The following is a 15,931-nucleotide window of genomic DNA, read 5'->3' on the forward strand; positions in this document are numbered from 1 at the left end:
GGTGGAAAGATGAAACACTGTCTTTTCACAGATTTCCGTCTTTTTCGAACGACCGGCGAAGAAGGTCGATGTGGATTACAAATCTACGTATCGCCAAAGAAGTAACTCCAACGATGACTGTGCTCTCGCCACTTCACAAGGCACAACTTCTTTTACCCTGGTGGGTACGCCGCAGCGCCGATTAGGCATTTCTTGTGCTGTTCGAAGAACGTCGGCAGATGTTACTAATAACACGGCTGTGATGTGTGAACAGCTTAAGCCGTTGTGAATTCACAACGGTGTCATTATTTTAGTTGCCACCTGCAGGGCGTCAGTGTGGCGGCCTGAATATTGTAGCACTCTACTCAACCAAAAGAAGAGCAACTGAAGAAAGTCCGAGGAGTGTCCCGGAAAAGCTGTGGCAAATGCGTACACCCGGGGAAGTTAAACAATGCCTCAACATCCGTACGTGTTTAGATAACACGGGACACTTTCGTCGCGATCGAGTCCGATCAGGATCGAATTTCTCGACCGTGAGTGGTTGGCTTACAGTTTGCGAAAAGGTGCAAATCGAGATCGAGTAATTGGATCCCGATTATATAGGCTCGTCGTGATAGTGCGCGCGTCCCGTATATGTATACGTGTGACACCGCGGTATAATACGTACGGTGCGTCGTCACGGTGCATTTTCAATCGAGCTCGACTGCTGTCCAATTTCTCAATCTCCATTGGCTCATTCGCGCAAGCTGCGAAAGAGCGCCAATCAGCATCTGTGTATTCGATCCCGAACGGGCTCGATATCGCGAACGAAAAGGCACCATGCGACACCTAGCTGTATAATGCCAGCAATTAAACTTGAGTTTCATGTAAATTAATTCTGCACATATTCTATATGTAACCTGTGTGAACTTAAGTTCTGTCAGTACGTTGGAATGAGATTATTGTGAAAGCCAATATTTGAAAGCGAGAAGAAAAACGTTGCCGTTTCTTACCATATTCCATTAAAACATATACAGAGGAAGTGCGGTTTAATTACTAACAAGATGCATTTATTTCTTAGGTATTAAGTGCCTGAGAAGACGACTCAAGCAAACAGCTGTTCCCACTGAGAACCTCCCAAAATTGGCAACACACGATGGGAGCAAAGCAATTCGATTAAAGAAGCTGTCCTTGGCTGGACACCACTGGCATGCTGATCAGGTATAGCTACAAAATCTGGCATATGGTTGTGAGGTACACATTTTCCTGCATTTTCTTCTTTTTTTGCAGAAACAGTGTGCAAAAATGGATGCAGGCAGAGAGAATAACGCTTGCACGTCCAAACATATAATGTTGCATGCATAGGAAGGTGTTTGTTGAGCTTGTTGGTTCATGATATGAAATAAGAAGTGCTAACAAAAAAATACAGACTAGACAGGGAACAGCCTAAGCGCTCGCCAACTACTGGTGTGTTTCAGGAAAAGGTGAAAAGAGTGTACATGGTCTGCACATGCGGCAAAAATGAATACCACCAAGGGTGCTAAAGAACAGAAAATAATGAAAAAATAAAAGACAAAATTCAGATGACCGTTTGGCACTAAGAGCCTTCTCTAGCTGTTTGCCCTTTCCAGCAGCCTGTTTCCACCCTTTCTAAGGTTGACAGATGTGTCACATTGCAATCGCCACCTCTCTGCGTAATCAAGAAAGCCTCCAAAAGCTTATGTGCCTTAGTGTACCTGCTTCTATGCAAAATCTTTATACTAGCAGTTTTCCTAGTGCACAGGCAGATGCGCGTATCCCTTGTTAGTTTAGTGACGTGATGCATTCTCGGGCCCAGTGATTCACGCACCACCAGTCTGCCCAATGTACATTCTGCAAGACAGAGGTATTTCGTAAACTACCCCGATAACACACTCTACAAACAGCCTTTTCCTCAGCCTTGCACTCTTTTCTTTCTTGGAATGTATGCGCAGAACTAAACAAGGTAGCTGGCAACGTGTAGATAATGTGTACGACAGGCACATTGGGCCTGTTGACCACATTATGTGACACCGCTTAAGATTGTGTGACACCTAAGTTCATAAATGCAACATACCACTTCTGGGCTGTCTCTGCATTCTGTTTCTTGCTTACCTTTGCGATGGGGCCGTTTCTTCAGTTTCTGATGCGGCATTCTAGAAATCCACCCCCAATGCACGCGCTGGATGCCCAGCTTCATGGAAACATTGCAGCTGATCGCTGAAACTGGATTAGGTGCAATGGCCACATAATTTTTGTAGGGCTGATTCTAAGCAGAAGGATGTAGTCACTTGCTTTCTTGGAGTAAGATGAACTGAAAGGTAGTATTTTCTTACTCACACAAAGTCCATACGTCAGACACATGTGGCTTGGTGATAGTGCGAGGTTAATGTTTAAGAACTGCAAGCAGTCATCCTCTAACAACTTATGTGTAAAAGTCCCCAACCACTTAAAAAGCACTCAGACGCTCAAGGAGTTATTGTGCTACTCCCTGTCTTTTCCATCTTTATTTAGCACTTTTTATTCTATTCTAGATGCATGTAAACTTGCACTATGCCTTGTTTCAGTGTGTTATTTCTGTATTTCTATTAACACTGGAGTTATCACTTCATCTGCATTGTACTGTGCATAGGCTGGGCACATATACACTAGTCAAGCTCTGTTTCATCGTCTGTTGCCTGCCATAGCTTGAAAATACGCACACAGTGCACTTCTTTCTTGATGTTGGTAACACTTGCAGGACACAGTAGCTACATTTTAATGAAAAGCACTTGATTCATTACAGATACCAGCAGTCATGGAGGCATTGTATAATCAAGGGGTATAGGAGGCATAAGTGAATATCTTGAAAAATATCTACAAAGATACCACACCTACCTTGTTTCTCTACGATAGAAGTAGAAAATTACCTATTAAGAAAGGGGTCAGGCAAGGAGACAATCTCTCCAATGATATTCTCTACATACAAGAAGTATTCAAACTATTAGGCTGGGTACACTTAGGAGTGAGGATCAGCAGTGAATATCTCAACAATCTTCGGTTTGCTGATGATAGTGTCCTGTTCGGCAACACAGGGGATGAATTGCAACGAGTGATTGGGGACCTTAACTGAGAAATTCTTAAGTGTAGAGTTGGAAATTATTATGCAGAAGACAAAGATAAGGTTCACTGGCCTAACAAAGGAACAAGAATTTATGATCGCTCATGAATGTCCAGAGTCTGTGCAGGAGTATGTTTACCTACGTCAATTACACGGGATCCTGATCGTAAGAAAGAAATTTACAGATGAATAAAAATTGGTTGGAGCGCATACGACAGGCTTTACCAAATTGTGACTGGAAGCTTACCAATGTTGTTAGAAAAAAAAGTGTACAAACATGGCATTCTGCTGGTGCTACCATAGGGGGCAGAAACTTGGAGGTTAACAAAAAAGCTCGAGAAACAAGGACCGCGTGAAGAGGGATGGAATGAAAAATGTTGTAACAATAAGAGACAGGAAGAGAGCAGTGTGGATTAGAGAGCAAATGGTGATAACCAATATTCTAGTTGACATTTGTGGGGATGCGTGACTCTCACGCCTCCCCTGAGATCTAGTTTTCCCGCATGGCTCGTCTCCTGCAGGGCGGCTTCGCCCGCCGCGTGGCCTGGCGCCCGCGGCGGTTGGAGTGGTACAAGCGCGGTGCGAGAGATGGCGCGAGCGTCGCGCCGCTGCGGGGTTACTCGGGCGCCGGGAGACAAGGCGCTCGGGCTGTTGGGTTCGAGACAGCAAGCGGGACGGCCGTGCCGCAAGTGCAGCGACCCTCTTGCCCGGCGGGTCGGCGCACGGCGGGGACGTCTCCCGCGTGCGCGCCGACCCATGCTTCTGCGAGACCGCCTCGCGTGGCCGCCCTCGAACGCGCCACGATTCGCGTGACCATACACGCGAACGACCAGGCCTTGGGATCCAGCATGGGGCGAACATATTCGCTCGCTTCCGGTCGCGGTGAGTCAGACTTCTAGATTTGTCGCGCGCCCATCGGCATGTTTTGTGGATAGCAACTCGGCTAGCAGGCACTGATCTATGAAAGGTGCAATAAATGCCCTTGTGATTGTTTGCACTACTGTGTTGTCGTCCCTTTGTCCCAATAGCACGGTGTGAGAGACCCCACACATTAAGAGAAAAAAGATGGAGCTAGACAGGCTATGTAATGCATAGGGCAGATAAGTGGTGGATCATTGTAGTTGCAGAATGGGTGCCAAGGGAAAGAAAATGCAGTCGAAGACGGCAGAAAATTAGGTTGTGTGAAGAAATTACGAAATTTGCAGGTTCAAGTTGGAATCGGCTAGTTCAAGACAGGGTAATTGGAGATTACCGAGAGAGGGCTTCATCCTTTAGTGGACATAAAGATAGGTTGTTGATGATAAATGAAAAGTCTACCTGCCAAATCAGACTTACAGAAAGATGCTTTTGGTTTTCCTTCAATAGGAATGCTACAGCATGCATTTACAACACTTTGCCGTAGAGACAGCAGCTACATCTGTACTCAACAGAAGGAACAGAAACTGCTGATGCTCTAATGGAACTGGCGCCTCAGGTGCTGGGGGCACTGAGCCTAAAGGAGTGCGAATGTAGTCAAATGAATTTGCAAAAACATTTGTTGTCATGATTAGCAATGCAAATGTAAACGCATTCACAGGCCTTCCATCAATGGCAATGCTTTGATTGCTCTAGCCGAATGTTTTTGCAGAGTGCATCCATCTTCTAGAAAGCGCCATATGAAAGCCAAAGAAAGGACTGCGCTTACACCTTTGAATATGAAACATACTGTTTCAAATGTATTTTATCACACTTGTTCAACTGCTCCGCAGCATTATTGCTGATCATACCACACAAGTGGTCTCCGGACTGGTAAAGGTACATGCTGCAAATGCCACTTACCTCCTACAGATGAAGATATGATGAGAATAACTTCTTGTTTTAATTATAGGGCTTTGTATTTCATTTCTTTATTTTGCTGTCCTGTAGTGACAGCTGCTGTAGGGTAACAGAACTAACAGAACGCTACCTTCGTTCTGCTAACTGTCGACCATTGCTGTGATTCTGCGGCAGCAGCCATCATAAAGTTGGCAGTGTGTAGTAACTTTCTGTGGGAGAATTGAAATAAATCACGTGCTACGTGCGCCTAAAGCGATTTCAATAAAGCAGCGATAAGCAGAAGAAGGCTTTAGGATTGTGGGATAAACATAGACAGGACATGGCAGAAATTTAAGTCGCATTATTTTGGAAGGGTGCCCCGCGGTGGTAATGAAAACACCATGAAGAACCAGTTGCCACTCTGTAGATGTGGAGGCGAGGAAATATTGCGGTGCCACCTGCCGCCAGCGCCTGAATGAGGTGCAGCGTTGGACCACGTGCCGGTGCGTACGCTTCAGCGCCATCGCGTGCTTCGTTTTGAAGGTCGTTTTAGTTGACCATGCGTTGGCATATCTCGGAATCTTGTCCCCACTTCCAGAAAGAAAACGAAAAAAAAAAAACGGGCCCTTTCGCGTCTCCAGAGCGTCGCGAGAGGTGTCTAAATGTTGGGCTCAATGAGGCATGAAACGAGAATCAGTCACAGATTAGGTAGAATTAACGGTATGGAGGTAATTAGCACCAATATAGTCGACAATCCACTAAATTGAACTCCTGTAAATGGAGCACCGCTGTAGATGTAGACATCTTGAGGCAAAGCCACCGTATGTAGATTAGGTTAATTTGAGAGTATGAGTGTAATTAGTGCCAGTTTAGTCGAAAATTAACCACATTGCGCCATAGACGTCACTGTCTTCGGGATCTAGGTGACAAAAACAAAAAAAAAAGAGTCGGCTCGACCTAGTGTCGAGGCAAAAGAAGGCAAGGCCTCTGCGCATGACGTACGATACGAAATGAGTAAATTATAAACACCAAAAAGACATACTAGCGAGACCAACCCTGTATTAATCGTACATCATATCAACCATCAGGTACGGCGACCTTGTCTTCTTTAGTGTCGATACTTGGTTGACCCTATCATTTTGTTTTCTGCGTACTGCCGCGGGCAGAACTTTAGTTGGTTGTAGCAATTTGATGCAACAGCTCTCGTTATTTGTTCTGATTTTAAGGGTTTATACGCTGTCTGAGAATATCTAGCATTTGTCCGTGCTAATTTGAGAGAGATTTTGCTCTATGTACTATCGCAGACGTAAAGAGCGCTGAGCTTCTACATAAAGTCAGTGGCCTTTAGTTTTAAAGGGACCCTGAAACGATTTTGACGATTTTCTACAAACATACTGAGTTGTTAGAGTAAGTCCTTCTGATCATTAATTGACACATCTAAGTGCTCCACGTAAAGCGTGTAATTTATTATAAGGTTTTAAAAATGCACATCGCTGCCGATTGCAGCACACTGCTCGGCGGAATTTTAAGCCGCCCCTACCCATATGACGGAAATCACCCACATGACGTCAGTGGGGCGAGCTATCCGATTGGCTGACCAGGGCGCGTGATCGATAATTTTTCCAACTTTATGGTAAACAAATGATGTTCGTAATAGTTGGAATGTTAGTTAACTTGTTTTTATAAAAAGAAAGTAACATAACGAGAATGCACAAGAACAATTTTTCAGTACACTTAAGCACTTCCGGCACACAGCAAGTGTCGTCTGCTTGTGTTACAACGTGCTCCGTTCTTGACGAGAGCTCCGCCGTCAGTGCACATGTCGGTCTGTCTTATCGCTAGCGCTATGGTTCGACTTTGTCCAGTTGTGGACTGCAGACGTAGCGACTGGCAATATGTCCAGCTGCGACATCGTGTCTCTCTGCAAGCCAGTAGACGAGCGGACTGGCTGCAGCGCATCGGACTGCCGCTATCCGATCGGCGCCAGGATTTGCGCGAGTCACTTTACACCGGAAGATTACTAACGCAATGGCATTTCGCGAGTCCGGTATTAGGGCAAACGCAAGGGGACAGGGCCTGGCCGCTTGACTACAGTGTACTAGTATAGGGGCTGCACGCTTGACTGTGCAACGGGTGAGCAGAAGCAAAAATGTGAATGATCTAAAGCCCCTTAAACTTCGTAAAGTAGCGACACTCTCCTCCTCCGCCTTCGCTCCTCGTTTCTCCTCTCTTTCACGCTCCCTCCTCGACTGTGGCGCCGCCTACACTGCTCGAGCATGGCAACGGCGCAGACATGTGCTCCTCGCCACTCCGCAGACGCTTCTCGAGCAAAAATGGCGCTGATGCACGGCGCAAGGGCCCACGTGATGTTATTAGGCCAATAGCGACGCGGCGCCGGTCTCGGCCACAGCCCGCGAGGAGGAGGCGGCATTCTTCAAAGCGTGGCACTACTTTACGAAGTTTAAGGGGCTTTAGAATGATGTGCACGGTGCAGCCACCTGGTGGCAGAGAGCTCAACCACACACAGTAGCAGTAACACAACGTATTCTTCTTTGCTGGAGGTGTAAATATTTCGCAGGAGTGTAATCATCAACACGTTGTTTTGTAGATGTTTAAAATGTTTTCCACTTGGTTAGAGCAATATTAGCTCTTTGTTTGGCTGGTTAAGCTATGCGTCAACAAGTGGCTGGACCGTGCAGACCTATCAGGCCGCTCACGTACGCTAAAGTTCCTTCATCAGCTTGAGTTTATGCCTACAGACATCTGCCGAAACACGCAGCTTGCCTGTGCTTACCGGAATACCAGACACTCTCCAGGAATACCAGAATACTCTACCAGGCTCTCGCTTGGGGTCGACGGCCAAGCGGCTAGCGGAGAGGTTTCGCGCGGGCGGGTTCCAAAACAATCGGAAATGGACGATGTGACGTCGCATCGTGACGCAGAACCAGTGAAGGCGGAGCTTAGCCCCGAACGCTCGGCGAACGAGTTGAGGAGAAAAGGCATGGCTAGTGAAGGCGGAGCTTAGCCCCGAACGCTCGGCGAACGAGTTGAGGAGGAAAGGCATGGCTAGTGAGGAGGGTAATTTGTAATAGCTTGTAGCTCCATTAATACGTAACGCTTCACTTAAGTTGTGGTGCGAATGTTCTACTTAAGCTGTACCCTACGCGTTTCCAAAATTTGTCCGAACCGTTTCAGGGGTCCTTTAATGCCCATACTATGCAGGGCGCCTTAATTCGGGATCGGCGCGCGCCCGGAGAGGACAAAAAGAAGAAAAAAAAAAGTGCGGTACTGCATAGACCAACAAGTCTTGAACGTTTCTGCATCCTAAACGAACAACCCGACCGAAACAAGAACAAATCCCGGCTCAATGAGCGTACTAACCATACCGTATTTACTCGATTCTAAGCACCCCCTTTTTTTCGTGATCGCGATGCCCAAAGTGAGGCGGGGGGGTGCTTAGATTCGAAAAATCTGAAATGGCCCCCCTCCCCCTTTTCGTTGCGACATCACGACGAGACGGGTGCGAGAAATAACATTTTATTTTGCAAACAGCCAAAAGAAAAATCGGCGCAGACAGTGAGCCCACCGCTTGTGTCGGATGCTCGGTCACTACCACTGCCACTCACGAGTCCGCGCGGCTCTGCAGTCTGGCTGTGCGGCAAGATCGCGCCGCGGACGCCGTTCCGTCTCGGGGCTCTGACAGCTCCGGCTCGATGACAGAGCGAGCAAGCGCGCTTGGCGGTCTTGGCTACGCGCTCTTCCTAACAAATAGGGGGGTGCTTAGAATCACGAAAATACGGTATGTTGCAACAGAACTGCTTGTTGGCCTAGTTGGTGCTCGCCAAAAGACATGTTTTTTGCCGCAATTGAACACTCACAAAAGAAAGGCACATAAAGCCGCCTGTGTTGTCTTTGTGTCTTTCTTTTGTGAGTGTTCAATTGCGGCAAAAAACCTGTCTTTTAGCAAGCACCAACTAGGCCAACAAGCAGTTCTGTTGCAACATATTTCTAGTACAGCCGGCGTGTCTTCTTGTGCGTGTGCCGCCTGTGTTGTCTTTATGTGTCTTTCTTTTGTGAGTGTTCAATTGCGGCAAAAAACATGTCTTTGAGTGTACTAACCAGCACCTAGAGGGCCCCGATCAACATTTTTTTTTCTGTTTTATTACGGCACTCAGCTCTATTTCACTCTACTCCACGACAAAGGACAACGTTGATGAAAACTGAAAATAAAATAAGCTTCGTAAATCGCGGAAGAAAATTGCCGCGCGATGATTCGACTTGCGACGCAAGGACGATTGTAGCACCGGTGCTTCAGCCGCATTGCTGTCCGCATCATTGTTTATTTTCTTTAGCAGTACTTTAGTATTTTGTGCTGCGAATGCATGCACGCGGTAGCTGCAGCCACGGAGAAAGAAGGCTGCGGCTATGTTGTGCGAACGATACCTTCACTACGTTCTAGTAGCCACCAGTGCTTTTATGCTCTATAAACGTTCGAGTCTCGTGAATCGCTATAAACGGTCGGAATGTTCACTAGCTCCCGCACCTATGGCTTGCTTTAAGGCCGCTCGGAAGCTACGCTACTTATCGGCGTTACTGATGGCGGTAGAAGGAGTACGCGTACGCCCTCGGCATTTTGCACGATCGACGCTTTGCGAATGCGACCGGCGTGGACACCCAGCGGTATTAAGAACATACCTGGAATCAGACCCGTCGCAGCTGTTGTCATCGGAGAAGCTGGCTGAGCAGCAGCGTTGCTTCTCGTACGTTTCGCGGCCGTCGTGTCTCTGGAGCAAACTGACAGATGCTTTGGGTGCAATGCAAATGCGTCATCGAGCGTAGGCTCAAGTGCTCCCTGAAATATCCCAGAAGGATCACTCCGTAACGAGACCTTGCTTGGCTCTCGCGCAGTGTTCGCGAGCAGTGTAGGGAAAAAACGCGCTTGAGAGTCGATAGAGGCGCACAGTGCGGCATCCGCGTCTCGCCACTTGGCTTGATCGTCACCAGCGCATATTAAAGCCGAGATTTCTTTGCCTTCTCCCACAGCCGTTCGCACCCTTCGTGTTGCCGGGAAAAATGCTTTCAAATGCGCGGGAGACGCGATAGGATGTGGAGATGGTAGTCAGCACTGGAACATTGGTGCGTCTCTGCACACCTCTAGTTTTCTTTCTTTGCAAAACTAGGCGCGGTAAGACTTGACGCTGATGTGTGCACAGAGATGAGACCCAGACGCGTCTTAATAGAGGAAGAGAAACAAGCCAAGAAGAAGCGGCGTCAAAAGCAGGCGAGGCTTCGGCAAAATGCGGCGCCGAGCGTGAGCGGATGCTCGACGCGAAGCCTGGCGCGAAGCCTGGTGTCGACAATGGGTCAAGAAAAACGAGAAGCGATGCTTGAAACTAAGCGCCAGGCACGCCGCCGGGCAGCGCTGGATCAAGCAACGAGAAGCTGTTCGCCGAAATGAACGTGAGGCAAAGCAGGGGATGTTTCCAGCGATGGCAGAAGTCAAGAGTTTCGTGTCAGGAACAGGTTCTACAAGCAACGAATACGAGCAGCACGAAAGCAGTCTTGCATATCGGGCAACTGCCATTTCCAAAAGCATCTTAATCGGAATGATTTCAGAAGCGCTTGCAGTGTGTGTGACAGGCTGTCACAGTGCGGCATTATTCGATTCGGCGAATCACCGATCAATGGGCGCCGAAAGGGTCTTAGTAATAGGAACCAACGAGCAAGACGGTTATTGCGAGCCACTCGGGCAAGCGGCCGAAAAGGGTCGCAGGTAAGTTTAGAGATTATTGGCTTTTTGTCGTCGGCGCAACCATGATGCCCCGACAGCTTTTTGTAGCAACCCCTGTGTATTGAGAAGCTTACTAAGAAGGCGGGGGTGCGAATATCCCGAAGTATGTGGTGTCTCAGTGCAATTCTGTGTCCATGAATTGCTGACAGTGTATGTGTGTCGACAGCGCCGTATGGCCAGCTGCCGTAGTCTCTCCCATGATTATGAACGGACAATGGGGGCCCGGCACGGAATCAAGGGTGTGCGTCGGTGGTGCAATACGAGTGCGTGAACTCTATCAGCAGGGGGGAAGCACCCGTTCCCTCGCCCCTAATTAAAAGGGGCACGGCCCAGACCTTGGGAGGAGCCAGTATATAACTTGATTGGATCGTCACCAATATCTGCTGTCCTCCCACCCAGGGCACTAGGGAAAGGAGAAGTTATTTAAGCGCAGGTTTTAGACCGAGCTAGCCAGTCTAGAGTCTAGAAGCCGAGTCTCTGCGGAAAAGCGTCGAGGAGCTAGTGCCGTCCAGTATCGCCTGGGTCGCCTAGCCACGTCTGAACTGTGAGTCACTAGTTGGCGCAAGAGCCGACAAACCAACGTCTGCAACGAAGCTCGTTCTCAACTCAACCTGCTCGAGGGAAGACGTCAGACCTAGACTCCCGGGAAACCCAGCTCAGCAATCGCATCCACCGCAACGAGATCGGCTAGCGAGCGTTCTTCGTGAAAGCTCTGCTGTCGACTCCACGGTTGATGGACTTGCTGCTGCTGGTTGGCCATGCGTATGCAATCATTTGTGTTCTTTTGAACTCTGCTTAGTTGACCACCGTTAAGTTTGTTTTGCGTAGTGTTAATTTCTGTATCTACTGTTAACTGATTGTTGTACTTCCTTTGTATTCATCATAATCTTTGTGTTATTGTCAGTCGATATATATATATATATATATATATATATATATATATATATATATATATATATATATATAATATATATATATATATAATAATATAGAATATTATTTTATTTTTTATTGTATTGTATCCTCAAGGCCGAAGTAATACAGAGGGGAGTGGGTGAAAAACACACAAGTAAAGCAGCAAAAAACGGTTAGTTATTACAACAAAATTGATTAGTTGATTGCATCCGGCAGGGATGATGTCTGATAAGACCGAACGAAACTTTGAGTTGCCCTTGATTGCGACAACTGCGCCGTGAAGGTGGTTCCATTCCGAGGTCCTAGGAATAAATTATTCGTTACAGGTTCTGGTGTGGCATTGAATGATTCTAACCTTATGGCTAAGATCAATACGAGAGGAAATGTAGGTAGGAGATGATATAAGATTATCGCGCAGGTAGGAATTGTGGAAATATAGTTTATGAAATAAAGCAAGCCGAAAGCACTTACGCCGGGCTGAGAGAGGAGCAAGCAGCAAAGAGTTTTTCATGGCAGTTACGCTTGATGTGCAGCTGTAATTGCTATGAATGAAACGTGCGGCATTATTTTGGATTAGTTCAAGTGATTGAATAGGGGTTTCGAGGTGCGGGTCCCAGATGGGTGAGGCGTACTCCATTTTACTCCTGATAAGTGTTTTGTATGGGATTAAATTTAATGATGTAGGAGCAGAAGAAAAAATTCAGCGAAGATAACCGAGCATGCAATTAGTATTGTTAATTATGTTGTCGATGTGCAACGACCAGGAAAGTGATGAGGTTATGCGGACGCCTAGGTATTTACAGGAGGTTCATTAAGGTTGTCACATATAAGAGGGAAGATAAAATAAAATGGTAGACGAAGAAAGCTTTCAAGAAGACGACGAGGATGGCGTTAAGAATGACGTGGTTAATCGAAGACGAAAGAAGATAAAGAAGAGGTTCGCAGTGAGGTGACAAGAGATGATTGGTGGAGAAGTATCCGGTGAGATGGAAAGCGGTGATTGGTGAAGAAGAGACGAAGACGAAGAGAAGGATTACGTGGACTAACAAGAAGGCTATAAAAATTGGAGGACGCTTAAGCTTCGCCTTCAAGAGTGGAACGCGACAGCGTTCCCGTCGACCCGCCAAGGGGTGTAAGACAATGGGCTACGGCGCAGCGACTACGCGCCCCGCATCGGACGCGGTGAGCGTCGAGCAACGCAGCTTTCGGCGCGACAACGAAATGTGCGCCTGAGCAAGCGACGCACGCCTGAGCCTTAGAAACAGCTCGTTTCTAAGGCAACACCGCGTTCACTAGAGGCGCTTTTGTACCGCTCTGAAGCATCGAACTCGTGGCTCAGTGGTAACGTCTCCGTCTCACACTCCGGAGACCCTGGTTCGATTCCCACCCAGCCCATCTTGGAAGTTGCTTTTTATTTATGAAGTGCCTGCCGTGATTTATCGCTCACGGCCAACTCCGCGGACGCCGACACCGACGCCGACGACACCGGCTTTTCTGCGACACGAGCTCCTTAACGCTATCGCGTTAAAAGGGCGAGGAAGGGCGAGACACAGGGGGGAGAAAGCAGCGGAGACTTGGCGGGTCAGGGCAAAGCCACTTAGAAAAAAAAATGGCTGTGGCTTAGCTAAGGTTAAGCCCAAGATGCGAAGCATACTAGCCTTTATTTTAGTTGTTGAACCACTGTTTAGCCTGGTGAACTGCTGTTGCTTGGCTATATTTGGTTCGGCTAGACGAAGAAACAACTCATGCGTTACTCTGCTTCGCCTTCAAGAGTGGAACGCGACAGCGTTCCCGTCGACCCGCCAAGGGGTGTAAGACAATGGGCTACGGCGCAGCGACTACGCGCCCCGCATTGGACGCGGTGAGCGTCGAGCATCGCAGCGTTCGGCGCGGCAACGAAATGTGCGCCTGAGCAAGCGACGCACGCCTGAGCCTTAGAAACAGCTCGTTTCTAAGGCAACACCGCATTCACTAGAGGCGCTTTTGTACCGCCAACGGAGGCGTTGGTGCCGCTTTGAAGCATCGTACTCGTGGCTCAGTGGTAGCGTCTCTGTCTCACACTCCGGACACCCTGGTTCGATTCCCACCCAGCCCATCTTGCAAGAGTTGAGCCAAAGCCACCTAGAAACAAGCGCAGCTGCTTACATACCGCCGCGAGCGACGGCGCGAGTTGGAGCCCCGTTTCTCCTCTGTCGTGACGTCACGGTGTCACGTGGTATTGAAGGCGACACCGCCGCGCCTGAAGAGCTGGGTTGAGCTCTAGTAATAGACGAGGCAACCTAAAGTTTGCCCGCCCGGCACCAGCGCCGAATGCTCCCCTAGCGGACCGATGGAAGTTTCGAGGGTCGTCGCTGCGCTGGCGCGCGCCCGTGTTCTGTACGGCGGGATCGCTCGCGCGCGTGGTTTTTGCGATGCTGAGTGCGACCTCATCAGCCAGGAAAGGTGGCACGTAATACTGATGTTTTGTCGATTGCCACAGCAGCCTCGAAAATACGACAGGTCCTAGGCAGCCCGTGAAGTTCTACAGATTTCCTGGGAAGTGGTACGAGAAGGACAGACGACAAGCATGGATAACTGCAGTGCGCGGCCGAGTCAAGTAAGTCTCATACTTTCGCATTCGCGTGTAATATCTTGAAAGCGGAATAGTCATATGCCTGTTTGTAGTGCACGGCCGTTTGTTTAGTCGTGTCGCGTTTTGAATTGTGGTGGCATCCGCCGTTTGTTATCGGTAAATGCATGCGTGTTGCGCCGCTAAGCTCTACGACGCGTGCTCGATTCCCAGCCACGGCGGCCGCATTTCGAAAGGGGCAAAATGCAAGAACACCCTTGTTACCGTGTGCTTTGATTTTTGTGCGCGTTAAAGAACCCCCAGAGGTTAAAATTATCCCTGAGACTCCCCATTACAGTGGGCCTCATAATGATTTCGTGGTTCTGGCATGGTTTTGGCACTTAGAACCCCCGAATTTATTTGATTGCACTGTGCCTTCACTCGCGATCGGCATGGACGAGCTCAAGAGAATTATTTCCCTTTTCCAAACGCTGCAACTTAAATTACTAGTTGTGCAGGTAACGAAAGGGGCCGCGCGCTACTTTTGTGTGGTAGCAGACCGTATTTAATGCAAGCCGCGGTCGCCGCGTGCGTCGGGAAGCGGCAGATCGGAAATCAGTCGCTCGAGACGTGCGCGTTATGTTTGTTGTTTGCAGTGGCGTAGCAACAGGGGGGGCCGGGGGGCCGTAGGCCCCGGGTGCAAGGGGCCAGCGGGGGTGGGGGGGTGTCATATACGTATGAAGACACCACTTTTTCCGCCGGCTACACCCGGGGGGGGGGAGGGGTGACAGAAGACCTCTGGGCCCCGGGTGCCAGACGACCTAGCTACGCCACTGGTTGTTTGCCCATGCTTTCTAAGTATCTAAGTGTGCAAGTATCATAAATTGTAGTGGTACCACTCTTGTAGAATAATATATGCACATAATCACAGGAACGTTACCTTTGCAAACATATCATTGGGAGTAATTTAATCCCCACAAAAAATAGGCACACATACTGTTTCATTTATATGCGGGCCGCATTTCGATGGGGGCGAAATGCGAAAACACCCGTGTGCTTAGATTCAGGTGCATGTTAAAGAACCCCAGGTGGTCGAAATTTCCGGAGTCCTCCACTACGGCGTGCCTCATAATCAGAAAGTGGTTTTGGCACGTAAAACCCCATAATTTAATTTTAATTTAAATTATAGGCGATGCAGATGGAAGTGGCGCCAAACAGACCAATGGCAATCACAACAGTCTTCTCAGCAGTCAGCACCACCGGGACATGTGCTTTCGTACTGCAGCGACGCAGCTCTTGAGCAGCAGCAAGACACGTGTGAAACAGACTCCAGAACATGCCTTTGTAAAGTGACGGAACCGTCAAGAAGCAGCCCAATGGATCTGCAGTCATCGAGTAGTATGACAACAGAAGTTCCTGCTGCCAGTGTGACTTATGTTGCAATTGAAATAAAAGTGGCTAAATTTCTGAACATGGTGCGTACCTCTAACTCGACGTCATATACGATCTTGTCGCACACCTGTGACACGCACTTGGCTTTCACTCTCACATCACCGTCCACAATTTGTTCAACGCCGTACACGTTCGGAAGCAGACGCTCCCCTATCGTGAGGTTGCCGCCACGAAAAAAAGCTGTCGGCGTCGGCAACCTTCTTGAAACCGCACGGCAATCTTTGCATCGCTGTTGCACAAGCAGGCGATCTGCTGCCGTCGAAAACGGAGCGCCGTGAGAACGAGCAGCGAAGAAAGCGCGAACGGCACAATGCAAACAAAGCGGAGACTACGCCACGACGCGACCGCGTTGCTT

General features: G+C 48.5%; 1 protein-coding gene and 1 long non-coding RNA gene across 5 annotated transcripts in view; both read left to right on the forward strand.

The window, feature by feature from the left end:
- LOC142590627 (uncharacterized) overlaps nt 1-15,931 on the forward strand; it is a 66,858-nt gene that overhangs the window by 2,279 nt on the left and 48,648 nt on the right. For all 4 annotated transcript variants that reach the window (XM_075702965.1, XM_075702966.1, XM_075702964.1 and 1 more), the window contains exon 2: nt 1,040-1,179. In XM_075702965.1, coding sequence (XP_075559080.1) covers nt 1,040-1,179 — 140 coding nt within the window. The remainder of the gene's footprint in view (nt 1-1,039; nt 1,180-15,931) is intronic.
- LOC142591634 (uncharacterized) lies at nt 14,106-15,595 on the forward strand. Its single transcript, XR_012830464.1, has 2 exons — nt 14,106-14,172; nt 15,314-15,595. It is a non-coding gene; the product is annotated as an uncharacterized LOC142591634 (long non-coding RNA).

Source organism: Dermacentor variabilis, chromosome 8 (assembly GCF_050947875.1).
Source record: "Dermacentor variabilis isolate Ectoservices chromosome 8, ASM5094787v1, whole genome shotgun sequence".
NCBI lineage: Eukaryota > Metazoa > Arthropoda > Arachnida > Ixodida > Ixodidae > Dermacentor > Dermacentor variabilis.